Source organism: Suncus etruscus, chromosome 14 (genome assembly GCF_024139225.1).
Source record: "Suncus etruscus isolate mSunEtr1 chromosome 14, mSunEtr1.pri.cur, whole genome shotgun sequence".
NCBI classification, from domain to species: Eukaryota; Metazoa; Chordata; class Mammalia; order Eulipotyphla; family Soricidae; genus Suncus; species Suncus etruscus.
The window spans coordinates 89,257,795-89,285,587 of NC_064861.1; the positions used below are offsets into that span (position 1 = coordinate 89,257,795).

The 27,793-nt window shown below is 55.1% G+C and overlaps 2 protein-coding genes across 3 annotated transcripts in view; one reads left to right on the plus strand and one right to left on the minus strand.

Annotated features, from left to right (window-relative positions):
* Positions 1–27,793, plus strand: part of MARK4 (microtubule affinity regulating kinase 4) — a 206,685-nt gene that overhangs the window by 132,705 nt on the left and 46,187 nt on the right. The gene's annotated exons all lie outside the window — the stretch shown is intronic.
* Positions 927–20,919, minus strand: EXOC3L2 (exocyst complex component 3 like 2). Its single transcript, XM_049787525.1, is given in 15 exon segments — positions 927–1,311; positions 3,816–3,937; positions 4,850–5,005; positions 5,265–5,387; positions 8,629–8,764; positions 9,795–9,859; positions 9,861–9,906; positions 10,046–10,065; positions 10,067–10,095; positions 10,098–10,147; positions 10,245–10,273; positions 10,275–10,345; positions 12,467–12,615; positions 16,498–17,131; positions 20,415–20,919. Coding segments are annotated over 15 exon segments (2,433 nt in total). The 3' UTR covers positions 927–1,013.

The window sequence follows — 27,793 nt, forward strand, 5'->3', positions numbered from 1 at the left end:
TGTAGACAAGATAACTTTCTGCCTACACAGCTGGGCCCCCCAAAATCCCCACCACCACCAGCTCAGACTTGTGAAGCTCCAATCCCAGCCACCACACACCCCCTCCCGTGCTGAACTGCCTCCTCCTTCCGATTTCTGGATGAAAAAGTAAATTAATAAGGCGCCCCCGCCTCCACGCCAGGAAGCATCCATCACAGACTGTCCCCCAGGCCGGAGGGACAGGGGTCAGCTGCGAGGTGACCTCCAGGGTTCCCTAGGGGCCAGGAGCCGGCGGGGCTGCGGGTGAGAAGCTGGAATTTTTCCCACCCTGAGATCTTCCTGCTGCAACCCAGGAGGGCGGCCTGGAATCCGCCCGCCCTGCCCCCCACCTCCTTCCTCCCTGGATACAGATTCCTGGTCAAGGATGGATGATGGAAGGGCCAGGAGAGACCCTGGTGGGGGGCGAGGGCCAGGGGAGAGCAAGGCCCCAGCAGGTCACAAGAAGCCTCAGATGGCAGGGTGGGGGGACACAGAGGCTTGGGGTGCTGTGGGGGGCCTCCTTTAGCTTCCAGGAGTTGGAGCCTGGCCCAGCCTTGGGCGTGTGAGGAGCCTTTGGCCCTGGGCCCTGCCCCCGTCCTTCCTCCCCCCACTCACTGGGGCCTCAGCCCTTCCTTGAGTTAAATAGAAACCTCTTTATTCTAAGAATCCACAGTCCTTAACACGCTGGATGGGGGCCAGACCTTGAGGTGAGGGGAAAGGGGGGGCACCCTGGGATAATTCTGTGGAACCTTCTAGAAGGTCACTGCCACATGCCAAGGTGGGGAGGCTGCTGGGAACGAACATGGCCTTGGAAAGGGCTTCTGTGTGCTTGGGTTCCAGGTCTTGGGCACTAACCGTCCAGGCTCTTTCCCCCACCCTCCTAGACTCTGAGGACCTGGGGAGGGGTTGTGGGGAGGGGAGGATCCCCATACAGAGGACAGGGGCATCAGCAGCAAAGATGGGGGGGGTCACTGAGGCAGAGAGCCAGGAGAGCGTCAGCGCTGAGCCCGAGACCTGGTGGGAGACGGTGACCTGGCCCGAGGGAGACAGGCCAGGTCGGGCCTGGATAGCCGGGATAGCCGGGAGACGGGGAGGCGGCCCAGGAAGAGGGGAAGACTGAGGCAGAAAGCAGGGCGGGGTACTGGGATGTCCCTGAAGAAAGCCCGGTCTCGGGGGAGACATGGAGAGACCCCCTCGGACAGCTCCAGGTCCCGGGCCACTGCCAGGATCTCGTGACGGGCCACTGTGTTCCGAAGGCCCCGAATGTCCAGGAGGGCAGCCACGTGTTTCCGCCTGGGGGGGGAGGAGAGAAAGAGAAGGGGCATGAGGGACCCCTGCTAGGCCCCCCAAAACTGTCCTAGAACTTGCCTAAGCTCTGCAGAATCTCAGCCTCTTGCCCACAGTATCCTACACCTGTGTAGGATACCCACCCCCAGATTCCCTTCCTATTGGCCTCTCTCCAGACACATGCACCCCTACATTGTCCCCCTAATCCCAAGGCTCCCCTCATCCCAGCCAAGGTGCTGCAGGCCTCACCCCCAATGTAGTTCTGAAGCCTCAGCCCAAATCAAGGCCCTCAACCCCAGCCCCTTCCAGTCAGTCCCTTCTAGAACCTTCCAGCATCTTCTAGCACTCCCCCCCATCCTCCCCTCCCACCTCTTCCCAAACCAGGTTCAGCCAAAACTGTGCCATGGAATTAGGTATCACCTGGGGGACCATTACTCTGTCTAGAAACATGGGGCACAAAACCAACTCTGTTCCATACCCTTCACCTCTAAATCCAGCAATGCAGCCGCGTCTCCCGCACTCCTATTTTTTTATTTGTTTGCTTATTTTGGGGCCACACCCATCAGTGCTCAGGGACTACTCTGAGCTTCACGCTCAGGAGTTATTCTGGGGGGAATCCTATGGGATTCTGGGAATTGAACACCTGGTTGGCCTGTGCAAGATAAACGCCCTCCTCCCTGTGCACCCCTCTTTCTGCTCCTGATCCCACACTTGTGATCCACTGCACTTAAATATGAGATTCGGAACTAAAGCTCACTCTCCTTTTTGTGTAGAGGGTTTTGGGGGCTAGACATGACAGTATTCAGGAGCTATTCCTGGTTCTGTGCTCAGGCATCACTTTCAATGGGGCTTAGTGGACCATATGGGGTGCCGGGGGTCAAACCCAATTGGCCAGTCCACTCAAATTGCTGGGACTGAGCCCACACCTCAAATCCAGACCTATCCAACCCTAAAACAGTTACAGAATTCTCACCATGTCTCTACTGTAGACTCCTGCCCCTCCTGACACCCCATATCTACAGTTGACTTGGGGGTTTAGGTGCTTCCCCACATTTTGTTAGAAAATCAAGCTCTAATTCGGTCACATGGGACTTCATTCCTGCCCACCACCCACACTGCCACGTATTTTCTGTTGTCTTGGGGGCCACAGCTGGTCTGTACTCAGGGGGTTCTCTTGGCTGTGTTGGGAGTGCTGGGCTCAGGTCTTTTGCACACGGTACTTAGACCTTGTGCAGGGCACCCTAACTGAAAAGGCTCTTAACAGCTTTTATTGGGGCCAGAAAGATCGGACAACGGGTAAGTTGTACAGTTGACCAGGGCTCCTTGCACAGCATCCCAGGGGTCCCCAGAGCCCAGTCAGGAAAGAACTAAGTACTGCCAGGTCTGACCCTCTGCCTCCCCACAAAAAAGCTCCAATGAGGTTGAAGCTTGCTGACCTGTAAGATTTTTTCTGACGAGGAAAAGCCAGTATTGCTACTGCTTATACAGACCCCAAGTTCTGCTCTGGAGAAGCCGAAAAAACTTAGAGCAAGACAAGGTTTTGGGGCGGGATGGAGGGTGGGAGAGAAAGTGTACCAGTACTGTATTTCACAGTATAACAGGCACTTGCATGTATTTGTGTGTGTGTGTGTGTGTGTAACAAGATAGTTTTTTTTTTTTTAAACGAAACTTGCTTAGAAACATGAGAGAAAGAGGAGAAAGAGGGTAAATATGTTTTAGAGAGAACCTAGGCTTCTCCTGAAAGAAAAGGAGTAAAGAAAGAGACAAGCAGGGCCGGAGAGACAGCACAGCGGTATGGCGTTTGCCTGGCATGCAGAAGGATGGTGTTGGGGGGATTTCTGAGTGAGAGAGAGAGAGAGAGAGAGAGAGGGAGAGAGAGGGAGAGAGAGAGGGGGAGAGAGAGGGGGAGAGAGAGATGGAGAGGGGGAGGAAAGAAAGAAAGAAAGAAAGAAAGAAAGAAAGAAAGAAAGAAGAGAGAGAGAAAGAAAGAGAGAGAAAGAAAGAAAGAAAGAAAGAAAGAAGAAGAAAGAAGAAAGAAAGAAAGAAAGAAAGAAAGAAAGAAAGAAAGAAAGAAAGAAAGAAAGAAAGAAAGAAAGAAAGAAAGAAAGAAAGAAAGAAAGAAAGAAAGAAAGAAAGAAAGAAAGAAAGAAAGAAAGAAAGAAAGAAAGAAAGAAAGAAAGAAAGAAGAAACAGTCTGTGAGTTGGGATCGCCCCGCAATTCTCAGCCCAGTACGCTGGGGGAAACTGAGGCTCGGAGAGGGACCCCAGCCCCCCCGAAAGGAAACGGCGCCCCAGCAGGCGTGCGCACGCCCCCTCGCCCCCCTGCCGGGCCGGCCCTTCCTGCCCTGGCCGGCTTCCTGCGCCGGGCGCTGTTTGCGCGCCAGCCCGTGGCCCGTGCCCGGGGCCCGCAGGAAACGGCCGTCGGAGCGGAGCGGAGCGGGTCGGACGCGCTCGCCCGGCCCAGGGCAGGAAGGAGGCCAAGCCGGGCCCGGCCAGCGCGGCTCACCCACCTGATGTCGGGGTAGTCGCGCACCAGCACCCCGACCTCCACCTGGATGCTGGGCGTGTCTTCCAGCTGCAGGACCTCGGCCAGGTGGGGCACCACGGCGTCCAGCCACGACGCCTGGGACTCCTGCGGGCACAGGGAGGGCGACGGGAGTCACCTCCGACTGGACACACAGACGGACTGACAGACACACACAGGGCTAGGCCCCTCCCTCCGGCCTCAGTTTCCACATCTGTCACACTTTGCAGATCCGCAGGGAAGGGGAGCAAAAAATCTATGACATCTACTTCAAAAAATCTATGACAGCTACTTCCCACGCTGTGGATAATTTGGGGCTCAAGGACACCTCTTAAAGCTCCTAGGACAAGTGTGCAGATTCCTTCTGTCCACTTGGAGAAACTTCCCTTCTGTCTCCCTGTCTCTCCTCTCTTCTTTCTCCTGTCTCTGTCTGTCTGTCTGTCTGTCTGTCTGTCTGTCTCTGTCTCTATCTGTCTGTCTCTCTCCCAGTCCTCGCCAGGGATATTTAGAGAGTCAGACATGGGATGAGGCAAACTGTCTTAACCCCTGACCGATTTTGGTCCATACCCCAGTGGCGCGCAAGGGTCACTCATGGCTCTGTACTTAGAAATCGGCCCCTGGCAGGCTGGGAGACCATATAGGATGCCAGGGATTGAACCCAGGTCCATCTGTTTGGCCGCATGCAAGGCAAACGCCCTACCACTGTGCTATCTCTCCAACCCCTACACCCCCACTTTTTAAAAAATAAATGAAATGCGGAAACATTCCAAGGACTCCATCTGGCAGCCCCTAGCCTGGGGCTGGACGAGCTCCGGGGTCGGCAGGCTTATCCTTGGGCACACGTAGGCATTGGCCGGTGGGTTTGGAAATCGCTGTATCCCGACCCACCGAGCAGGCAGCCCCCTTGCCCTCGATTAGGAGTCGGGGTCGGGACACTGCGCCTTGTCCCAGGCCATCCATGCCCCGCTGGGGGTCGAGGATCGGATCGGAGACCCAGGCTTGCCACTCCCTTGCACTCACCAGCCTTCGGAAGAGCCTCTGGAGCTGCGCCGCGTCCTCACGGAGCCGCCCGGCCATGCGGCTGCGGGTCCGAGCCGAGCGACAGCGCAGACGGCCTCGGAGCAGCGGCCGCACGTACTCCACCAACGCGCGCCGGTGCAGCTCGGCCACCAGCGCCTGGCGACGGGGGACGTGCGACATTGGGCCGGGAGCCTTCGGGGACCCCCGCGCCCCGGGTCTCCAACTCCCCAACCGCGCCCTGGTGGGACCGATGGGCCCCCGAATCACTCCTCGGTCTCCCCAACTCATCCTCTGCATTGCACCTCCCAGAGGATCCCCCAAGGTCCTCAAGCCCCTTAAGGCAAGCCTCTTTGCACCCCCCCATCTTTCCCACCCCCTCTTCGGGGCCCATCCTCCCCGCTTCCAAGGGGCACACCTGGTACGGCTCGTCCTGCATGCGACGCAGCGCCAGGGCTTGTGCGCCCAGCGTGCCAACGATGCCATCCAGGGCCTCGGAGCTGGTCAGCCATTTCCTGCGCATCAGCTTGTTGAAGTGAGGCTGGGGAGGGGGTATGGGAAAGGGGGGACCCGGTCATAACACACATGGCTGGAAATCAGGGTGAAGGTTTAGGAAGCCTGAGTTAGCAAATGAAGGAGGGCTTCCTGGGGGGCAGGAGAAATAGTCACAAGGTAGGGAGCTTGCATTGCCGGAGACTGAACAGAGAGGTTCAGTCACCGGTGTCCCATGTGGTCCTCTGAGCACTGCTAGGAGTAACTTCTGAGTTCAAAGCCAGGAGTAAGCTTTAAGCATTTTCATCATTGCTGGCTGTGGCCCCAAATCCAAACAAAAACAAAAAGAGGGCCCGGAGAGATAGCACAGTGGCGTTTGCCTTGCAAGCAGCCGATCCAGGACCAAAGGTGGTTGGTTCGAATCCCAGTGTCCCATATGGTCCCCCGTGCCTGCCAGGAGCTGTTTCTGAGCAGACAGCCAGGAGTAACCCCTGAGCACCTCCGGGTGTGGCCCAAAAACCAAAAAAAAAAAAAAAAAAAAAAAGAATGAGGACTTCCTAGGGGCCAGAGGGATAGCACAGCGGTAGGGCATTTGCCTTGTAGGCAGCCCACCTGGGAGGGACCTGGTTCTATTCCCGGTATCCCATATGGTCCTCTAGCCTCCCAGGGCGGATTTCTGAGTGCAAAGCCAGAAGTGACCCCTGAGCTCCGCTGGGTGTGGCCCAAAACCAATAAAATTAAAAAAAATTTTTTTTGGCCAGAGATAGCACAGTGGTAAAGCATTTGCCTTGCATGCAGAAGGTTGGTGGTTCGAAGCCCAGCATCCCATATGGTCCCCCAGGCCTGCCAGGAGTGATTTCTGAGCATAGAGCCAGTAGTAACCCCTGAGAGCTATGGGGTATGACCCAAAAACCAAATAAAATAAAATAAAATAAAAATAATAGCCCCTGGACATTCAGGTGTGGCTACCCCAATCTCCACCAGAGACTCTTGTCCAAAAATGATTTTGTTGGGGCTGGAGTGATAGCACAGCAGTAAGGCATTTGCTTTGCACATGGCCGGCCCGGGACAGACCTGGGTTTGATTCCCAGCATCCTATATAGTCCCCCAAGGCTGCCAGGAATGATTTCTGAACACAAAGCCAGGAGTAATCCTTGAGTGCTGCTGGGTATGGCCCACCCTGGAGCCATTAAGGTGTCGCTGCCTTGGGAGAGCTAATATTAGGAATGGGTGTGGTGCAGACAGACTTCATTTTATTTTATTTTTTGTTTGAGAGGCCATACTTGGCAGTACTCAGGGGTTACTCCTGGCTCTGCACTCAGGAATCACTCCTGATGGTGCTCTCCTGAAGGGGGCTCTGTGGGGTGATGGATTAAACCAGGGTTGACCTCATGCACTATCACAGCTCATTCCTGAGCACAGAGCTAGGAGTACCCCCTGAGCACTGCTGTCTGTGGCTGCACACTCCCTCAGAAAGAAATAACTCAGAAACCAGAGTGACAGCACAGTGGTAGGGTGTTTTCCTTGCGTGTGACCAACCCGGAATGGACCCTGGTTTGATCCCTGGCATCCCATATGTTCCCCTGAGCCTGCTAGGAGCAATTTCTTTTTTTTCTTTTTTTTTGTTTTTTTTGTTTTTTTGTTTTTTTTGGGTCACACCTGTTTGATGCTCAGGGGTTTCTCCTGGCTATGCGCTCAGAAATCGCCCCTGGCTTGGGGGGACCATATGGGACACCGGGGGATTGAACTGTGGTCCTACGCTAGCGCTTGCAAGGCAGACACTTTACCTCTAGCGCCACCTTCCCGGCCCCAGCTAGGAGCAATTTCTGATCTCAGAGCCAAGAGTAACCCCTGAGCGCCATCGAATATGGCCCAAAAACAAAATAAAAAATAATAATAATAACTTGAGCTGGGGAGATGTAACACTGCAGGTAGTCTTGCATGTAGCCAACCCGGGTTCGATCCTTGGCATTCAATAGGGTCCTGAAGCACCGCCAAGATTTATTTATGATCACAGAGCCAGGAAAAACTCCTAAGCATTGCTGGATGTGACCCAAAAAGAAAACAAAAAGAAAGAAAAAATGAAGAACTCAAAAGTGGGGAGCCTAAAGGATTGAGTGTGAAGGAATAGTGTTCATACTTTCATGCTCAAGGCTCTAAGTTCAATCCCTAGACTAAGAGTTGCTACTGGGGGTGGTGCCCTCTGGGTCCCTGAGAATTTCAGGGCCTGGGAGACCCGCCCCCAAAAGACATCACCAACAAAGTCTGACTTTGGGGAGAAACAAGGCAAGACTGAATGGGGAGAACCTGGGGATTTTGTGTGTGAAGAAGGCAAAGAAGGGCTCACTGAATCTAGGTGGGGACCCCGCATCAGGGGGAAGGGGGTTGTGGCAGAGGGCACCGTTTCTCAGACCCAAGTGTGCAGGCCAGGGGAGATGCTCACAGGCTGGGGTACAGCTTTGCACGTGGAACCCTGGTTTCCATCCCCAGCACTGCAGGGTCCCCTCAGTACTCTAGAGCCACCCCAGCCTTGTGGGAGCAACCGCAAACATGGCCGGATGTGTCAACCCCAAAAACTGGGACCAGCCATGGAGCTGGTGGATTGGGGGGTGAGTCAGAAGGAAGATGCAAAGGGCCTGGAATCTGAAGGTCAGTGGAGCTAAGGTCTCTCCCTCTGGGGGTGCTGGGAATTGGGGGTTCTGGGCAGAGAAGAGATTCCCCCAGAAACCCCTAATATATATATATTTTTTTTGGGGGGGGCCACACCCAGCGGTGCTCAGGGGTTACTCCTGGCTGTCTGCTCAGAAATCGCTCCTGGCAGGCACGGGGGACCATATGGGACACCGGGATTCGAACCAACCACCTTTGGTCCTGGATCGGCTGCTTGCAAGGCAAACACCGCTGTGCTATCTCTCCGGGCCCCCAATTTTGTTTTTGACCCACACCCAGTAGCGCTCAGGGCTTTCTTTTGGTCCGTACTCAGGGGTCACTCTTGGTGTGTTGGGGCGATCCCCCCTAACTTTGGCAGGATCTAGAGAAGGATGAGTTCGGGGCTTCAAGTCTAGAAGACACAAGCAGGACTCTGAGAGCCACAGTAGGGAGAGGCTTGATCTGAACCTCCTGAACCCCTCATTCTGCTCTCTCCACACTAGATTGTCCCATCTCTTCCTTTCTGCACCCCCCAACATGGAGAAGCTGCCCCATGTGCTGTCAGCTCATTTCAAACACTGAGTCATAGGCTCAAAGGAACTGGGGGGGGGGGGCACCCTCACTCCACCCTCAGCACGCACCTGCAGTTCTTGGAATAGCAGGTCAGCCAGGACTCGGTGACAGAGCCGGGTCACGCGATCCAGGGCGCTGGTCGCTGCTTCTCGGGCCGGCTCACTTTCGGAGGGCCCCACCCGAGCCAGTCGCTCTGCCAGTGCTCTGTGGGGGATCCGTGACAGCAGTGTCAAGGAACCCCCACGTTGAGCACAACCACCCTCAGAGTGTGGTAGGGAAGCTTGGGCACTTTGTCCCCAAGCTCCAGGCTCCCCTCTGGGCGTCTGTCCCTCAGGGCCCCCAACTAGTGGGCAAGGAAGGAAGGATGGGCCGGAGTTTCTCTGCAGAGGCTGGTGTGTACCCTGCCCATGGGCCAGATTAAAGCTCATCTGAGAGTGGGGTCGAAAAGATTATGTGGGGAGTCAGTGACCAGCAGAGAGCACCCCAAGACATGAAGGGGAGAAGCTTGTTTCTTTTTGGGGGTCACACCCAGTGGTGCTCGGGTTTTTCTTGAACTTCTGGCTCTGTGCTCAGAAATCACGCCTGGCAGGATCGAGGGACCCAAATGGAATGTTGGGGATCGAACTCAAGCTGTGCTATCGCTCCAGCCCCCAAAACTTGTTTCATCTTCCACCACTTGCACTTAAAAATGGATCACAGAGTGGGAGGGAAGAAGGGAGCTAAAGTAGATAACACAGTGGGGAGAGCGTGTGCCTTGCACGTGGCTGACCAGGTTCGATCCCCAACATCCCATATGGTCCCCTGAGACTGAAAGGAGTGATTCCTGAGCGCAGAGCCAGGAGTAACTCCTGAGCACTTCTGGTGTAGCAACCCCCTCCCCCCCAAAAAAAAACCACAAATCTGGGACCAACTAGTAGGGATATTTTTCTGGTAAGCAACTGACCCAGGACAGACAGCGATTCGAATCTTGGCACCCCATATGGTTCCCTGAGCCAGCCAGGAGTGATTTCTGAGGTGCAGGGCCCAGGAGTAACCCCGGAGCACTGCTGGGTGTAACTCCAAAACCAAAAGAAAAAAAAAAAAACCCACAAATAACCAAAAGCCACCCCATGTGCATGTGACGCTTATCCCCAGGAGACCCTGGTTCTTTCCAGAACCCCCATGACCCTATCGCACCTATCTAGATGGACACACAGGCCTGGCCTTACCCCTCCACTTGTGGGCATATGCTCACCTCAGGGGGGGCCCACAGTTGACCAAGGCAATGGTCCTGCTGACATAGATATCGGGGGGCAGCTCGCCGCACTGCTGGATTCTCGTGGAACCGCTCCACACGCTGTTGGAAGCTTCAGACAGGAAGGGGGAGGACACCCACACTGGTCAGGGGTCCTTGGCAGAATCCCCCCCAACAAGACATCCCTTATCTTTTGGCATTGCTCTTCTCTCTGTGGATGCCAGTCTATGGGGCCTGTCTCCCTTCCATACCTCTGGAGGAACTCTGCCAGCACCCCCCAAACAGCAGTGTGCCATCCGCTCCCAAACTCCTTGCTGATGCGGGGTGCTCGCTCTGTATGTTCTTCCAGCAGGCTGCATTGGAAGAAAGGTCAGAGAAAGATTGGAGGGAGATAAAAAGGGGTCCTTTCCCTAGCCCCTCCCACTTCCTAACCTGGGCACCCCCTACCACACACACACGCCTTGGGCAGGCCTGGTGGGCCTGGTCTTCCTGTGAATTCCAGCGTTCCTCATCTTCCTGCAGCCTCCGAAGCAAAGCTGCCGCGTCTGAGCCTGCAAAAGTGGAGTGAGTAGGTTGGAGGGGTCGGGAGCACCTGCCTCCCTCCTCTCCCTCCTCCCATCCAGGTCCCTGAATCTTTAGCATTGCTGGGTCTGAAATCTGCCTGCTTGCCCCTTTCTTGTTTTTTTTTTTTTTTTTTTGGGGGGGGGGGTCACACCTGGCAGTGCTCAGGTATTACTTCTGGCTCCACGCTCAGAAATCACTCCTGGCAGGCTCAGGGGACCATATGGGATGCCGGGACTCGAACCAATGACCTTCTACATGAAAGGTAAACGCCTTACCTCCATGCTATCTCTCCGGCCCCCTGCTTGCCCCTTTCAATCCTCAGCTCCCAGTTGGGGTTTCACATGGAAGTGATTTTATTTTTTGGGTTTTGGGTCACACCCGGAGGCACTCAGGGGTTACTTCTGGCTCTGCACTCAGCAATCGCCCCTGGCAGGCTCGGAGGACTACATGGGATGCTGGGAATCGAACCAGAGTCTGTCCTGTGCTGGCTTCGTGAAAGGCAAATGCCTTACCGCTGTGCTATTTCTCCGACCCCTCTTCCCCACCTTTTTTTTGGGGGGGAGGCCACACCCTGTGATGCTCAGGGGTTACTCCTGGCTGTCTGCTCAGAAATAGCTCCTGGCAGGCACGGGGGACCATATGGGACACCGGGATTTGAACCAACCACCTTTGGTCCTGGATCGGCTGCTTGCAAGTCTTCCCCACCTTCTAACCATTCTGATTTAGGTGCCATTAGCAAGCAGACTGGTGCCCAGAAATGGTGCCCATTAGCTATTAGCTACCTGATGCCTTTCGGTGCCCCTTGGGGTTATAAATCTTTGGGGTTCTGAACCGAGTTGTTGGTTTCCTCTTGCTCCATGATTTGCTTATAATTGCTTTGCTTTCTTTTGGGGGGTGTGCTTTGGGATTTGGGGCCACACCTGGTGATGCTCAAGGGTTACTCCTGACTTTGTGCTCAGAAATCATTCCTGGCAGGCTCAAGGGACATATGGAATGCCGGGGATCAAAAACTGGTCAGCCACATGCAAGGTAAACGCCCTATCGCTGTGCTATAGCTCTGATCCCATTGCTTTGCTTTTGGTGCCCCAATGACAGTGCTCAGCCTTACTCTTGTCTCTGTGCTCAGGGATCACTCCTGACAGTGCTTGGGAGACCATCAGGGGTAGAGGGGCTTGAACCCAGCTCAAACTTAAAGCCTGACCTGTTCCCTCTGACCCTTGCTCCATGATTCGAAAGGGCTGAATGACTAGATAGTTCCTAAGCTTCGCTCTGTGTTTTTGTTTCTTTCTTTTTGCTCTTGGACCACCCCTGATGGTGCTCAGGGAATCATGAGGAGCTGAGGATGAAACCCAAATTTCCTGTGAGTTAAGTCAAGTCTCCCACATTTCAATATCTCTTGGACAAAACTGAGAACTAAGGACTGGAGATAGGACAAAGGGTAGGGACAAGGGATAGGACACTGGCCTTGCATGCAGAAAACCTGGGTTCAATCCCTGGCACTGCCTAGGATCCCCCAAGCATGGCCAGGGGGAGGGTCACTTCTGAGCAGAGCTAGGACTTGCCCCTGAGCATCAGCAGGTGTGAAAACCAATCCATTCTTCCTCCCCCAATATTAAAAAATGAACAAACCGGGGCCGGAGAGATAGCACAGCGGCGTTTGCCTTGCAAGCAGCTGATCCAGGACCAAAGGTGGTTGGTTCGAATCCCGGTGTCCCATATGGTCCCCCGTGCCTGCCAGGAGCTATTTCTGAGCAGACAGCCAGGAGTGACCCCTGAGCACCACAGGGTTTGACCCAAAAACAAAAAAAAAAAAAAAAAAAAAAAGGGGCTGGAGAGATAGCATGGAGGTAAGGCGTTTGCCTTTCATGCAGGAGGTCATCGGTTCGAATCCCGGCGCCCCATATGGTCCCCTGTGCCTGCCAGGAGCAATTTCTGAGCCTGGAGCCAGGAATAACCCCTGAGCACTGCCAGGTGTGACCCAAAAACCAAAAAAAAAAAAAAAAAAAAAAAAAGTACAAAAGCAAGTTGGAAAGAGTGAAACAGGGAGGAGAGGGCCCCATACGCAGCAAGACACCCCCCCCCAATTTCCTGCAGCCTGTCTCCCCCACCTGCAGTGAACCACCGTCCAGTGCTTAGATCAAGTACCTTCACATCTGTGATACATTCATCCTCCAAGTTGTGCAAGGTGCCAGGGGACAAAAGGGGCCCCAGCTCCCCCTTCTCCAGGGCCACCAGGTCCACCAGCCCTAGGACCTCCCTATGGGAAAGAGAAGGAGGGAAGAGACCAGAAAGTCAGCGGGAGGCGGGGCTTATTTTGACCACGCCCACGCCACCACCCACGTCCCCGCCCACTGTCTGCCTTCCCACCCCAGCTTCTCCCCTGCAGGCTGGCTGCCAGCTCTGCTCATCCTTCAGAGGAAGTTTCTGGAAGAGGCTGCAGCTCTCCTGGCTCCAGACCTCTGAGTCAGCCTCTGATGGATGGTGTCCGGGCAAGATGGCCCGGGGTCAGGTCCAGGCTGAACGGTCTGGCACGCAAGGCCCACCCCAACCCCCCTGCAGCTGCCTTCTCTGGATTTCTGGTCTCTCCTTCTCCACCCCTGCTCCCTGCTGCCTCTCAGGGCCTGGCATCCCCCTCACCTCAGCCCAGACCTTCTCTCTCCCCCATTTGTTACTTTTCTTTTTTGGGGGGGCTACAGAGTGCAGATTCTTTTTTTGGGGGGGGTTTGGGCCACACCCAGTAACGCTCAGGGGTTACTCCTGGCTATGTGCTCAGAAGTTGCTCCTGGCTTGGGGGACCATATGGGACACCGGGGGATCGAACCGTGGTCCGTCCAAGGCTAGCGCAGGCAAGGCAGGCACCTTACCTCTAGCGCCACCGCCCAGCCCCCAGAGTGCAGATTCTTTACTCTGAACCAGGGATCACACCTGGCCAAACTCGGGGTATCTTAAGTGATGCCAGGGATTGAACCCGAGCCCAGGTTGCCATATAAAATGTAGACACACTCCCCCCCCCGTACTATGGCTCCCTTCAGGTCCACTTCTTTTTTTTTTTTTTTTTTTTGTGGTTTTTGGGTCACACCCAGCAGTGCTCGGGAGTTACTCCCGGCTCCATGCTCAGAAATTGCTCCTGGCAGGCACGGGAGACCATATGGGACGCCGGGATTCGAATTGATGACCTTCTGCATGAAAGGCAAACGCCTTACCTCCATGCTATCTCTCCGGCCCCTCAGGTCCACTTCTACCTGCTTAGGAACCCAGTTCACCCTGATTTCCTCCCCCTCTGACCACATAGTCACCCAAATTGGGACCTGGGGAGGGGCATAGGGGCACGGCCTGGACATCTTTCTGATTCATCTGAGGAACATCCTGACCCTCTCTAGCACGCAGCTTGGGTGTGGCTGACTTCCTGGCTTTCAGGTGATCAATGATCAGGTGATCCAAGGGTCATTGCCCCCTCCCGGCCCCCGCCCCAAGCATGAGGGTGCGTCTGGATTCACAGACGTGATCTCAGAGGTGATTTCAGCAAGGTAGCTAGTCCCCCCTCCCCAAAAGTCCTACAACTCTTACTTCCCAAGGGGGGGGGAGGACATTATGGGTCAGACCATGATGGCTCAGTGGTCAGAGCCGTCTGTTCTGAAATGCTAAGAGAAAAGAGGCATGGGTAGTGGGGGTGCCCTCAGATCTGGGGTGCACAGAAGGGATCTGGAATGCTGAGACACAGCGTTGCCCCTGTGGATAGACCACCTGGATTGGTGGGCCAGGACTAAGGGTTGAGGACTTGAGGGGTGCACAGGAAATTGATGATCATGCAAGCCAGGAGGGTGTAGAGCACTGAGATCCTAGTGCGTGTCCCCTACCAGGGGACTGATGGGGCTAAACTTCTAAGGGGAACTTTGTTAATAGGGGTGAAGACTTTAGTTTAATTTTTGTGGAGTTTTTTTGGTGTGTATTTTTGTTCGTTTTTTTTTGGGGGGGGCACACCTGGTACTGGGATTATTCCAGGCTCTGCACTCAGGAATCATGCCTGACAGGCTCTAAGGAACATAGGGGATGCTGGGGATTGAACCTGGGCTGACCAAATGCAAGGCAAATGCCCTTCCCATTGTGCTATTGCTCCAGCCCCCTTTTGTGTTCAATTTTGGGCCATACCCAGTCATGCTCAAGAATCATTCCTGGCGGGTCTCAGGGGGCCCTACGTAGTGCTGGGGACCAAACTGGGTCAGTCACAGGCAAGGCAAGTAAGTGCCTTACCTGTTTTACTACTGCCTCAGCCTTCAGTTTTAGTTTTGTCTTGCTCTTTTGGTTGGGGGGCCACACTGGGCACTGATGAAAGGCTATTTCCAGTTTGAGGCTGGAGGGTCACTTCTGTAAGTGCTTAGAGTCATACATAGCTCTGCGGTGGTCAGCCCTCCTGTCTGCAGAGTATTATTCTACTCCAGATTTTTTTTTTTTTTTTGGTTTTTGGGCCACACCCATTTGACGCTCAGGGGTTACTCCTGGCTATATGCTCAGAAATCGCCCCTGGCTTGGGAGGACCATATGGGACGCCGGGGGATCGAACCGCGGTCCTTCCTTGGCTAGCGCTTGCAAGGCAGACACCTTACCTCCAGTGCCACCTACCCGGCCCCTCTACTCCAGATTTTTTAGCTGTCTCCCCATCCCCAGGGGGTTGTGGTTTTTAAGACCAAAAGTATGACACTGCTAAGATTCTGGGATACAGTGGGTTAGTGACCCAAGATGTTCTGATTCAGACTGGAAAAACGGGACCTGAACTCAAAATATTTTTGTGCAGGGGCATTGGGGTTCCCCCTGCCAATGCTCAAGGGGATATTTCTCGCTCTGTGCTCCAGCCCCAAAGCTCAAATTCTAAATAAGTGATTGTGGGAGGTTCTAAAACTCTTGGGATTTGGGGGCTGGAACTATAGTACAGTGGGAAGGAGTTTGACTTGCATTTGCCCGATCCAGGTTCAATCCTCAGGAGTGCAGAGCTAGGCATAATCCCGGAGCATCACAAGGTGTGACTCCCCCCAAAAAAAATCAAAAATAAACATAACCAAATAACAGAACTCTTGGAGTGGAATGGAACTTGTCCCCAGGGGTAGCAAGGTTCATTCCTAGGACTGGGAAGCTGGACAGGGCTCTGGTTCCAGGGCCTCAAAGTGACTGAGTTAGATGGATGGGGCCAAGATTCCAGCACCAAAGGCTGGACAGCGCTGCTGTGGTTTAGGAGTCTCAGCGCTGGTCTGGGCTTCTCAGTGTCAGTTTGTCAATGTCAGTCTGGGCCGATCAACGTCTTTCTGGGCTTGTCATTATCACTGGGCTTGTGTCAGTCTGGATTTGACAGTGTTAGCCTGGACTTGTCAGTTTCACTCTGAACTTGTCAATTTCACTCTGGGCTTGTCAACGTCAGCCTTGGCTTGTCAGTGTCAGCCTAGGCTTGTCAATTTCACTCTGGGCTTGTCAGTATCACTCTGGGTTTGTCAATTTCACTCGGGGCTTGTCCACCTCAGCCTGGGTTTGTCAGTATAATCTAGGCTTGTCAATGTCAGCCTGGACTTGACAGTGTTAGCCTGGATTTGTCAATTTCACTCTGGGCTTGTCAATTTCACCCTGGGCTTGTCAACTTCAGCCTGGGCTTAACAGTGACAGCCTAGGCTTGTCATTATCACTCTGGGCTCGTCAATTTCACTGAGGGCTTGACAGTGTCAGCCTAGGTTTGTCAGTATCACTTGGCTTGTCAATGTCAGCCTGGCTTGTCAATGTCAGCCTGGGCTTGACAGTGTCAGCCTGGACTTGTCGATTTCACTCCGGGCTTGTCAATTTCACTACGAGCTTGTCAACGTCAGCTTGGGCTTGTCAACGTCAGCCTGGGCTTGACAGTGTCAGCCTGGACTTGTCGATTTCATTCTGGGCTTGTCAATTTCACACTAGGCTTGTCCATTTCACCCTGGGCTTGTCAATTTCACTCCGGGCTTGTCAACGTCAGCTTGGGCATGCCAATGTCAGTCTCCGCTCCTCGTCACTTTCCCGTCGCCAGGAAGGGGCTCTGGGGTTTAACTCGCAGAATTGGGGTGTTTCAAGATCTTTCGACTCGGGAGCGGCGCGGGCTTGCGGGGAGCCGTTGGGGGCCGCCACTCACCTGGGGTACACCTGGTTGTGCCAATGCAGCAGCGCGTAGCGGTCGGTCAGCGGCAGCCTGCGGCGGGCAGCCGCCGCGAGCCACTCGGCCAGGGCGCCGTGGTAGCCGCGCAGGTAGACGCCGAAGGCGCACAGGACGGCGGGGTAGGCGGGCGCCAGGCGGCCCCGCACCACGCCCATGTCCTCCAGCAGCCGCGATCGCAGCGCCTCCAGCTGCGCCGCCAGCCCCCCGGGGGCCCCCGGGGCCGCGGCCTCCAGGCGCTCGCGGGCGGCGCGGGCTACCGCCTCGGCCCAGCGGACGCGCAGCTTGCGGGCCGCCCCGGGCCCCCGGCGTCCGTCGGCCGCCTCCTCCTGCAGCAGCACCTGGCCCAGCTGCGCCACCGCGCCCGCCCCGGCGCCCGCGCCCGGCCCGGGCCCCGCCAGGGTCTCCCGCACCAGCGCCCACAGCTCGCGCTGCAGGGCCTCGTAGAGCAGCGCCACGTCGCGCGCCCGGCGCCCGGTGCCCGCGCCCTCGGCCTGCGGTGGCCTCGGCGCGCCGCTCCCCGACGCCGCCAGCTCCTCGGCCTCCAGCTCCAGGATATGCTCGTCGGCCCGCGCCAGCTCGCGTTGCTGGATCAGGCTCAGGATCTCCAGCACTGCGGGGGGCAAAGAGGGGCGATCAGGACCGGGGGAATCGAAGCGGGGTGACATAGGACGTGTCTGGCGATGGGCAGGAGAAGGGATGCAGGAGAGTGGGGTTTGGGTGCCAGAGGACTTCCAGGAAGGAAGAGAGGGGGCGAGAAAAGAAGGGGGGAAAGGGTCAGGCTCAGGGGGAGGAAAGGGCTAAGAGGCCAGGAAGTGGGGGACAGGATGTAGGAGAGACTAGAGAGATGGGAGAGGGATAAGGAGCCAGGAGGGGAGCAAGAAGGGAGATGTTAGGGAGCGACAGTTCAGCGGGGAGATTGTTTGCCTTGCACGCAATAGACCCGGGCTGGATCCCCAGCATCCCATATGGTCCCCTGAGCCTGCCAGGAGCGATTTCTGAGCGCAGAGCCAAGAGTAATCCATGAGCGCCGCCGGGTGTGGCACCAAAATTAAAAAAATAGAGAGATGTTAAGGGGCGAAGTCAAAGGCCAGAGATTTGGGGGTGCTCTTGGGTCAGAGGAGAGGGTGAGAGCACCTGGAAGGGGAATGGAGGGAACAGAGGTAGAAGTTGGGAGAGCATGCCAGCTGCAAGGATGGGGGTCTTTGGGGGCAGTGGGGGAACCTGTGGGCGGGCCACCGGCGCCCCCATGAGTTCAGACTGTGGGGAAGGCGCCCGGTGGAGCCGGAGGAAGGTGCCAGAGGCCCAGGGTTACCCCTGACACCTCCACCCGGTCCACTTCCTCCCTGGCAGAGACACGGTTTCCTGGCCGGCGCTATTTCTGCCCATCCGTTTCCAGAAGGCGGGGGCCCTTCACCCCCTCCTCACCTCGCTGCCCTCCCAGTCCCCAGGGAGCAGAGGCTGAAATTAGTCTTGGGCAGGATGTGGAGGGGCATCAGAGGACAGGGAGTGGGGGTGGGGCGCCAGGGCACGGAGGGGGGGGTGGGCTGGAGGGGGCTGAGGGAGGGGGGCCTGGAGTGGAAAATTGTAGATGGCAATGCTGGGCTGGTGGGTAAAAGGGTAAAGACCTGGGTGAACTGGGAGTGGAAAGGGGGGGAGAGGTTAAGAGTCAGTCTGGGGGGTTCTGGAGAGACAGCACAGCAGTAGGGCATTTGCCTTGCATGTGGCAGACCCGGGATGGACCCCGGTTCGATTCCCGGCATCCCATATGGTCCCCCGAGCCTGCCAGGAGTAATTTCTGAGGGCAGAGCCAAGAGTAACCCCTGAGTACCGACACCACCGAGTGTGGCCCAAAAACAAAAGAAAAAAACTAACAGTGAGTCTGGGGTTCAGGGTGATGAGCAGTAAACACGGGTTTGGTCCCTGAGCCTGCCAGGACTGATCCCTGAGCACAGAGCCAGGAGTAAGCTCTGAGCACCACTGAATATGACCCCGATAAAAAAAAAAAAACAAACAAAGTCTTCTGGTGCCAGAGCAATAGCACAGTGGGTAGGGCGTTTGCCTTCCATGCAGCTGACCCAGGTTCGATCCCTGGCATCCCATAGGGTCCACCAAGCTCTGCCAGGAATGATCTCTGAGAGCAGAGCCAGGAGTAAAACCCCTCAGCACTTCAGGGTGTGGCCCCAAAAAACAAACAAAAAGTTCCTTAAAAGAAAAGTCTTGCATCAGAAATAATTGGGGTTGGGGCCGGCGAGGTGTCGCTAGAGGTAAGGTGTCTGCCTTGCAAGCGCTAGCCAAGGAAGGACCGCGGTTCGATCCCCGGGCATCCCATATGGTCCCCCCAAGCCAGGGGCAATTTCTGAGCGCTTAGCCAGGAGTAACCCCTGAGCATCAAACGGGTGTAGCCCGAAAAACCAAAAAAAAAAAAAAAAAAAAAAGAAATAATTTGGGTCCTCTAAACAATAAATTAGTCTTTATTGAATACTTAATATAAGGCCACAGCACTGTGCAAAACACTGTACATACAGTTTTTTTGTTTGTTTGGTTGTTTTGGGGCCACATCATACTCAGAGGTTACTTGGGTTTGGATGGACAGAGGGATGGAGCTGTGGGGGGCATGGGAGAGGAAGAAGGGGAGATCCGCAAAGGCACCTAGACAGACTGGGGGTGAGTGAGGGGTGATGGCAGGACGGTCCCACTTGACAAATGCCTTTGTACTTAGCATAGCCATTGAGGCTGAGGTTGGCTTTTGGGGAGTGTGGGGAGCTGGGGGACACTCATGGAAGCTTCTCACAAAAGAAGAAAATATTTATGAGCTGAAAGGGCACTGAAGAAGGCTTGGGCTTGGGCAAGGAGAGGGTTCACCCAGGGCCATGTGAATTTTAAGATTGAATCATGCCCCCTAGGAAGAGATAGACTTGTGGGATCCACCCCTGCTCCCCCAAATTCCAAAATGTCTCTTCATCAGGAGAGGATCTATACAGAAAAAGCTGTGTGGATTCTACCCAGCACTGCTGGCATCCTGCGTTTTGAAAAAAACAGGGGGCAGATTTTTTAAGGTTCCTGAAAAAAAATTTAATGTAAAAGGTTGGGGAGGGACCAGAGCAATAGTACAGTGGAAGAACCTTTGCCTCACCCGATGCCTGCCTGGGTTCAATCTCCAGCACCCCAACTCCATATGGTCCCCCAAGCACTGCCAGGAGGCATTCCTGAGCACAGAACCAGGAGTAATGCCTGAACATCACCAAGTGTGGCAAGAAAAGAAAGGAAGGAAGGAAGGAAGGAAGGAAGGAAGGAAGGAAGGAAGGAAGGAAGGAAGGAAGGAAGGAAGGAAGGAAGGAAGAAGAAAGAAAGAAAGAAAGAAAGAAAGAAAGAAAGAAAAAGAAAGAAAGAAAGAAAGAAAGAAAGAAAGAAAGAAAGAAAGAAAGAAAGAAAGAAAGAAAGAAGAAAGAAAAGAAAGAAAAGAAGAGAGGAGTGATAGTACTTTGCCTTGTACAAGGCTGACCCGGGTTTGATCCCCAGCATCCCATAGGGTCCCCAGAGCCTGCCAGGAGTAATTTCTGAGCACAGAGCCAGGAGTAACCCCTGAGCATTGCCGGATGTGGCCCAAACCCTCCCCCCCAAAAAAATAAAAATAAATAAGGAAAGACAAGATAAAGTGAACCCAGAGCTAAAGGAAAGGAGAGTGGAGGGTGGAGGTCGGGCCAAAAAGGGGTGTCTGTTGGGGACCCCCTAGTCCGTGCTTCTCTCAGCCATGGGGGACAGGGCCTGAGCCTGCCCCCTAAGAGGACCAGGCGGAAGCCAGAATTGGGGTCACAAGGGAGCTGAGACTGAGGCTGAGACTCCCCACCTGTGTGCCCCAGAACCCTAGACCTGGGTCCTGGGCTGCCACTTACCTGACAGCGGCTCCTTCATCTTGGGGGGCTCCGGGACCTTGGCGGGGGGCTCTGGGGCCGCCTCGCCGGCTGGCACGACCCTCTCGGCCAGGGATGCTCTCCGGGGCTTGGAACCCCGGCCCAGCCGGAGGAAGGTCATCCCGCGCGCCGCCTCCCCCGCCGGGTCCTCCTCGCTCTGTCCCCGGAGCCCCGGCAGCCGGGACAGGAGCCCGAAGTCGGCCGAGCTCCTGCGGAACCCGGGGCTCAGCACGCGGCCCAGGAAGGAGCGAGGCTGCCCCTGCCCGTCCCCGGCGCCCCCTTTCCAGCCTAAGCGGAACGGGGACAGGCCGGCCAGCTTCTCCAGGGTGGCCCTTCGGCGGCACGACGTCCCATTGGGCAGGGGCCCCGGCTCCTCCTCGTCCAGCCCCGGGTCTTCCTCGAAGGGGTTCCGAGAAGACCTCAGGGGCAGGGTGGACCCCCGGTTCACCCTGGAGTCGGCCACCCCGAGATTCTTCAAGATGGGCATGTCAGCAGGTGAGGGAGGACCTGGGGGGGGGGACAGGGGAGCATTCAGGGGGCTGCTCCTGGCTGGGCTCAGGAGTCACCTCTGGAACCCTAGGAGATGCAGGGAGCCGATTCAGAAATGACACATGCAAGGCAAAACTTCTGCTTATTTTTTGTCTGGTTGGTTTGGTTTGGTTTTGGGGTCACACCTGGCGGTGCGCAGGGGTGACTCCTGGCTCTGCACTTAGAAATGGCTCCTGGCAGGCTTGAGGGACCCTACGGGATGCTGGGGATCGAACCCAAGTTGGCCGGGTGTAAGGCAAACGCCCTACCCCTGTGCTATTGCTCCAGCCCTCTAGAAATATAACTAATGCATTTTTGTTTTTTGGGCCATACCCAGTGGCAATCAGGAGCCATTCCTTGCTCTGCTCTCAGAACTCACTCCTGGCAGATTTAAGGGACCCTATGGGGTGCCGAGGATCAAACCCAGGTTGGCTTTGTGCAAGGCAAATGCCCCCTCCCCCCGTGCTATGGCCCCTAAACGGAATTTTTTATTTTGGAGGGGAGTGGAAGTGGATAGTGGGACACCCTCTGGTGGTGCTCGGGGACTCTAAGGGGTACCAGGATTTGAACCAGGGATGGTGGGGTGCAAGGCAATTGCTTGACCCTCTATTATTATCTCTCTGGGCCCTTAGCTGAATAGTTTTTGCTTTGGGGGGCCAGAAGGATGGTGTTCGGAGATGACTCCTGCCTCTGTGCTCAGCAATCATTTCTGGCAGGTTTAGGGGAACTCTATGTGGTGCTGGGATCAAACTCAGGTCGACTGGGTACAAGGTGAGAGACCATCTGCTGCACTATTCAGGCGTCACTCTAGGCTCTGTGCTTAGAAATCGTTCCTGAAAGGTTCGGGGACTCTGTGGGATACTGAGGATCGAACCCAGGTTGACCTACATGAAAGGCAAATGCACTACCGCTAGGCTACCATTCTGGATCCTGAACTGAAAATTTTAAAGTTACGGTAAGGAAGAGCCTGAGAGATAAGAGCATTTGCCTTGTATAGGGCCAATTCAGGTTTGACTCACAGAACCTTAGATGGTTCTTTTTTTTTTTTTTTTGGTTTTTGGGCCACACCCTGTGCCGCTCAGGGGTTACTCCTGGCTATGCGCTCAGAAGTTGCTCCTGGCTTCTTGGGGGACCATATGGGACACCGGGGGATCGAACCGCGGTCCGTCCTAGGCTAGCGAAGGCAAGGCAGGCACCTTACCTCCAGCGCCACCGCCCGGCCCCACAGAACCTTAGATGGTTCTTAATCTAAGCCCTTCTAGGTGTGATCTCTGAGCACAGAGCCAGGAGTGACTCTTTTGAGCATCTCTGGGCACGATTCAACATTCCCAAATAAATAACTATACAAATAACTACTAAAGTGGTACAGAGCCAAGGAAGCAACGCCACAAGCCAGAGCTCTGATTACAGGAGCCCTGGATTTTACCCCTGGCACTGCATGGTTCCCCCCCACCCCAGCCAGCCCTGGGTAGGGCCCAGTAACCAAAAAGAAAATGTAAAAGAAATAACGGGAGAAGGGCTGGAGCCATAGTACAGCAAGGAGGGTGTTTCCCTTGAAAGCAGCTGACCCTGGTTTGATCCCCGATATTCCATAGGGTTCCCTGAGCCTGCCAGGAGTAATCCTTGAGTTCCTCTAGGTGAAACCCCCCAAAAAATAATAATAAGGGAGAGCATTTAGAGGACTGGGGCACACATATGGCATTGCTAGTCCCGAAATTCAATCCCAGCATTGTAGGGTCCCCTGAGCACTACTGGGCAGGCCTGAAGAATGAGCCAGAGTAACCGGGAGATGCACTGGGTGCCCCTGAACATGGCTTAAGATGCCCCCCCCAAAAACACTGCAAAACAAAATAGTAAGTCAGGGAGGGCCAGAGAGATAGCACAGTGAGTAGAGCCTTAGCCTTGCATGCGACCGACTGAGGTTCCATCTCTGGCATCTGCTACGGTGCTCAGAGCACTAAGGCAAGATCCCCAAATGCAAAGCCAGAGGATCACCAGTGTGGCCCAAAACTAAAACCAAACAAACACAAAGAAATACTAATGGTTGGGGCCAGAGATAGCATGAAGGTAAAGTGTGCAGAAGGTCAGTGGTTTGAATCTCAGCACCCCATATGGTCCCCCGAGCCTGCCAGAAGTGATTTCTGAGCATAGAGCCAGGAGTAAACCCCTGAGCACTGCTGGGTGTGATCCCCCCCCCAAAAAAGAAAGAAATATTAATGGGGGCCAGAGCAATAACATACAGAGAGGGGCATTTGCCTTGCACACAGCTGACCTGGGTTTGATCCCTGGCATCTCATATGATCCCCGGAGCCTGCCAGGAATAATTTCTGCATGCAGAGCAAGGAGTAACCCTCAAGCACCTTCGGGTGTGGCCAAAAAACCCAAGGCAGTGATTTTGCTTTACTTTACTTATTTTTTGAGGGAATACTCCCAAGTGGTGCTCAGGAGGTCTGAGGGAGTCCCACAAGCAACTCTCAGGCAAGCATCAGTGATGGGGGGGCCCTAGGGTCATGGTATTTAAACCCCCATCAGGCACATGCCGGCCGGGTCCTCTCAGCATTGTATTAACTCTCACTCCTGTGGTTTGGGTTCAAGAATTTATCAAACCTCAGGGCCCTGATATTTACCCTGGGGCCGGGCCCTGTGCAGGCCCCTTACACCTGTCTTGGACTTGTTGCTGTCAGAGGCTTGAAACTTCCTAACCTAAATCCCCACCCTCCAACCCGAAGCCCCTGCCCGTGCCCTGCCCTTGCTCTACCTTCCCTGTACAACCTCCTCCTCGCTGTCCTGCTTGGAACCTTCACCGGGCCAATCTCTCTTTCAGGACCTTGTTAAAAACTCAAACCAGGGCCCGGAGAGATAGCACAGCGGTGTTTGCCTTGCAAGCAGCCGATCCAGAACCTAAGGTGGTTGGTTCGAATCCCAGTGTCCCATATGGTCCCCCGTGCCTGCCAGGAGCTATTTCTGAGCAGACAGCCAGGAGTAACCCCTGAGCATGCCGGGTATGACCCAAAAACCAAAAAAAAAAAAAAAAAAAAACACCTCAAACCAGGGGCCTGAGAGATAGCATCGAGGTAAGACATTTGCCTTGCATGCAGAAGAACGGTGGTTCGAATCCCGGCATCCCATATGGTCCCCCGAGCCTGCCAGGAGCGATTTCTGAAGACAGAGCCAGAAGTAATCCCTGAGTACTGCTGGGTGTGACCCCAAAACAAAAACAAAACAAAACAAAAAAACCCTCAAACCAGGGGCCGGAACGGTGGCACAAGCTGTAGGGCATTTGTCTTGCACATGCCAACCTAGGACAGACCGTTGTTCGATCCTCTGTCATTCCACATGGTCCTCCAAGCCAGGAGCAATTTCTGAGCACATAGGCAGGAGTAACCCCTGCCCGTCACTGGGTGTGGCCCAAAAAGCAAAACAAGGGCCCGGAGAGATAGCACAGTGGCCTTTGCCTTGCAAGCAGCTGATCCAGGACCAAAGGTGATTGATTCGAATCCCGGTGTCCCATATGGTCCCCTGTGCCTGCCAGGAGCTATTTCTGAGCAGACAGCCAGGAGTAACCCCTGAGCACCGCCGGGTGTGACCCAAAAACCAAAAAAAAAAAAAAAAAAAAAAAAGCAAAACAAGCAAAACTCAAACCAACCCCACCCCTTGTCCCAACCCTCTTGGGATCCCTAGCCCCTAGGGACAAAGTCCAGATAACATCATCTCCTTTCTCCACACACCAGCTGGCCAGTGTCCCCCCCTCCCTGGAAAATTGATGCTTTAGGCTTTGATGTTAATGCCTCCTCCTCTAAGTTCTCTCCTGATGGCCAGATTGCCTCCAGAGTCAGTGTTTGGGATATCCCCTTACCTCAGACCTCACCCGCTGTGGGTGACCTAGGAGGAGGGGATAGGTCTGTGGTCAGTGCTCTGTCCTCCACCCAGGCTCAGGGAAGGAGGGGTGCATGCAAGAGGAGAAACAAAGGAAAGAGGCCGGAACTTCATTCCTGGGCCGAGGGAGAAGTGAGCACTGGAATGAGTTGGCCAGCAGGAGACTGGAACCGTGTGAGAAAGGGTAATGTCATGGTTCTTTTTTTGTTTGTTTGTTTTGGTTTTGGGTCACACCCAGCTGCGCTCAGGAATTACTCCTGGCTCTGCACTCAGAAGTCGCTCCTGGCAAGCTTGGGAAACCGTATGAAATGCTGGGGATCGAATCCGGGTCCCTCCTGAGTCAGCTGCATGCAAGGTAAATGCCCTACCGCTGTGCTATCTCTCCAGCACTGTCATGGTTCTTTTTATGGTGGTATATTTGGTGCCACACCCAGGGGTGCCCCAGGTGACTCCGAGTTCTGTGTTCAAGAAATGCTCAGGTGGAGCCGTAGCAGAGTCAGCCCCAGGCACGGAAGCCAGCCTTTAGCTCTTGTGCTGTCCCCCAGGCCTTTTGGAGGTGTAAAAGGAGGAGAGAGTTCAGGGCAAGGGACCAATCAGCTCTGCTGGGCTTTTTTTTTTTTTTTTTTGGACCACACCTGGCAGTACTCAGGGAAAACTCCTGAATCTGTGCTCAGAAAACCCTCCTGGCAGGCTTAAGGGACCATAAGAGATGCCAAGGATCGAACCTGGGTCAGTCATGTGCAAGGCCAACACCCTCCCTGCTGTGCTGTGGTTCCGACCCTATCCACTGTGCTTTCTGTCAGACTTAAGCATCGCCTGAACCTGGAGGCCTCCATGACAACTCCCACAGCCCGAAGTGCCCAAAAAAAAAGCCACCCACCCAGCTTTTACCACCTGCACCCCAGAACCTGGGACCCCAGACGGTCCCAGCTCAGGTGCTTGGACTTGCTTTTCCTTTATCATTGTTTTGTTTTGGGGCCACACTCGGTGGTGCTCAGGGCTGATCCCTGGCTCTGAACGCAAGGAGCACTCCTGGTGGTGCTCGGGGGGACCATCTGGGGTGCCAGGGATTGAGCCCAGGGTGGCCAGGTGCAAAGCAAGCACCCTTCCTGCTGTCCTCCCTCTCTCTCTTTCTCTCTCTCTCTCTGGCCTCTCTCACTTTCTTTCAGTTCACACAACCTGTGCGGTGCTCACCCCTCACCGACTCCAGGCAAGGCCTGTGGGGCTGTCTGAGCTCAGGGATGGGAGGGATCCCCAAGAATCCTCCCCCAGGGAGCACATTTCTAGCTCAGGAATCGCCAGCAAATATCTCAGCTATGTGGGACGTTCAGCTTCATTCTCACTCTCATATTCTCGCACATATTCTCAGGCTGGACAGGGCAGTTGCGTCATTTGTTTTGAAGCAGGATGGACAGCGGGGTGGGGGGATGCGGGGGACTGGTGCTGAACCCTAAATTGTTGGGACTGTCAAGAACATTTTGAGTCAAGGATCCCACTTTTCTTGTCCCAGTTTCAGCCTTGACACCTCAAGCTACATGCTCCGAGCTCCGCTGCAGGCTCCACAGAACCCGTGATTCCAATGAAGCTGTTAACACGAACCCCTTGTCCAGAACCCTCATAACTAGTGGATGCCAGTCCCTTTCTCAGGCACTGAGTCCAGGTTTTTTCCACCTCTGTGTAGAATTCTATGAGTCTCATACCCCCAAAGTTCTCCTGTCCCCCAGAATGCGCCCTGACATTATGACCTTCGATAATTAATGTTTATTGTTTGTTTTGGGGCCACACCCGGTGGCGCTCAGGGGCTCTGTGCTCAGAAATCTCTCCTGGCGGGGATCAAACCCAGGGTCTTTTTGGGTTGACTGCATGCAAGGCAAACACCCTACCCCTGTGCTATTACTCCGGCTCCTCCAATATTATCTTTACCTCCCACCCAAGAGAGGAGGTTCTAGGATTCCCTCCCTGCTGATGTCAACACAGCCCCAACCTGGTTACTGTCCTTTACTTAGCTCCCCTATTCCCTCATGTCACTGGCACCCCCAAACCCTCTCCCACACCCTCAGGCCCCCTTCCCACCTTTCCCCCAAGTTGGCTCATATACACACACCCCAGCCCCAGCTGCAGACCTTCTGGACATCCTGCCCCCGCCAGCCCCTGAGGTTTCCCAGGGCTCAGCAAGCCCCCAGCCCTGCATTCCTCAGGATGTCTCAGGCCCCCAGCTTCCCCCCTCTAGCCTGACACTTCCTCCAGGCTGCCAGCCGGGCCTTCTCTCCCCCTGACACCCCACCTGGACAGGAGCCCTGAAGAGAAAAGACCCTGTGTGTGAATTGCACAACCGAGCCCGGAGCACCCCAAAATGGACCTACCCCCAGCACTAAGGACACAACCTTCACCCCTTATCATCCCTGCCGGTCCCCACAGCTATTCCTCCACACACACACACCCCAAGACCCCAGATCTCCATGCTCCTTCTGGGAGACACACTCAGCTTTCTTGGGGTATATCTTCCCTCTTCATCTCTTTTCCCAAGGCGAGGGGAATTGCAGTCACTTGGTAACCCCAAGTTCTCCCTTGCACCCTCCTTCTGCTCCCACCTCCTGTCACCTCCTGAGGTGGGACCCCTGATTCTCTGTGCACCCTCCAGCTTCTCTTAGTGCTAAGTCACAGGCTCCCCAGAAATCCAGGGAGCACCCATTCTCCCTCTTTTTTGGAGAGCTCCTGGATGGCCCCTTACTTACCGGCTTGGTCCTTGCCTCTGTGCCTCTCCGGCCCCGCTGCCCGCCTGCCCTCCTGCGCTGCTCCTTGGCTCTGGGCTGGCTGAGGGGGGGGGTCAGAGCAGGACAATTTCCTGCCAGGAAACCCCTCCCTCTGGAGGCCAGGGCGGGAAGCGGCCCTATCTGTCTGTCCCTGCAGCCCGGCATGCCGGTGGGCTGGGCCCAAGGCGATACCGGAACCGCAGC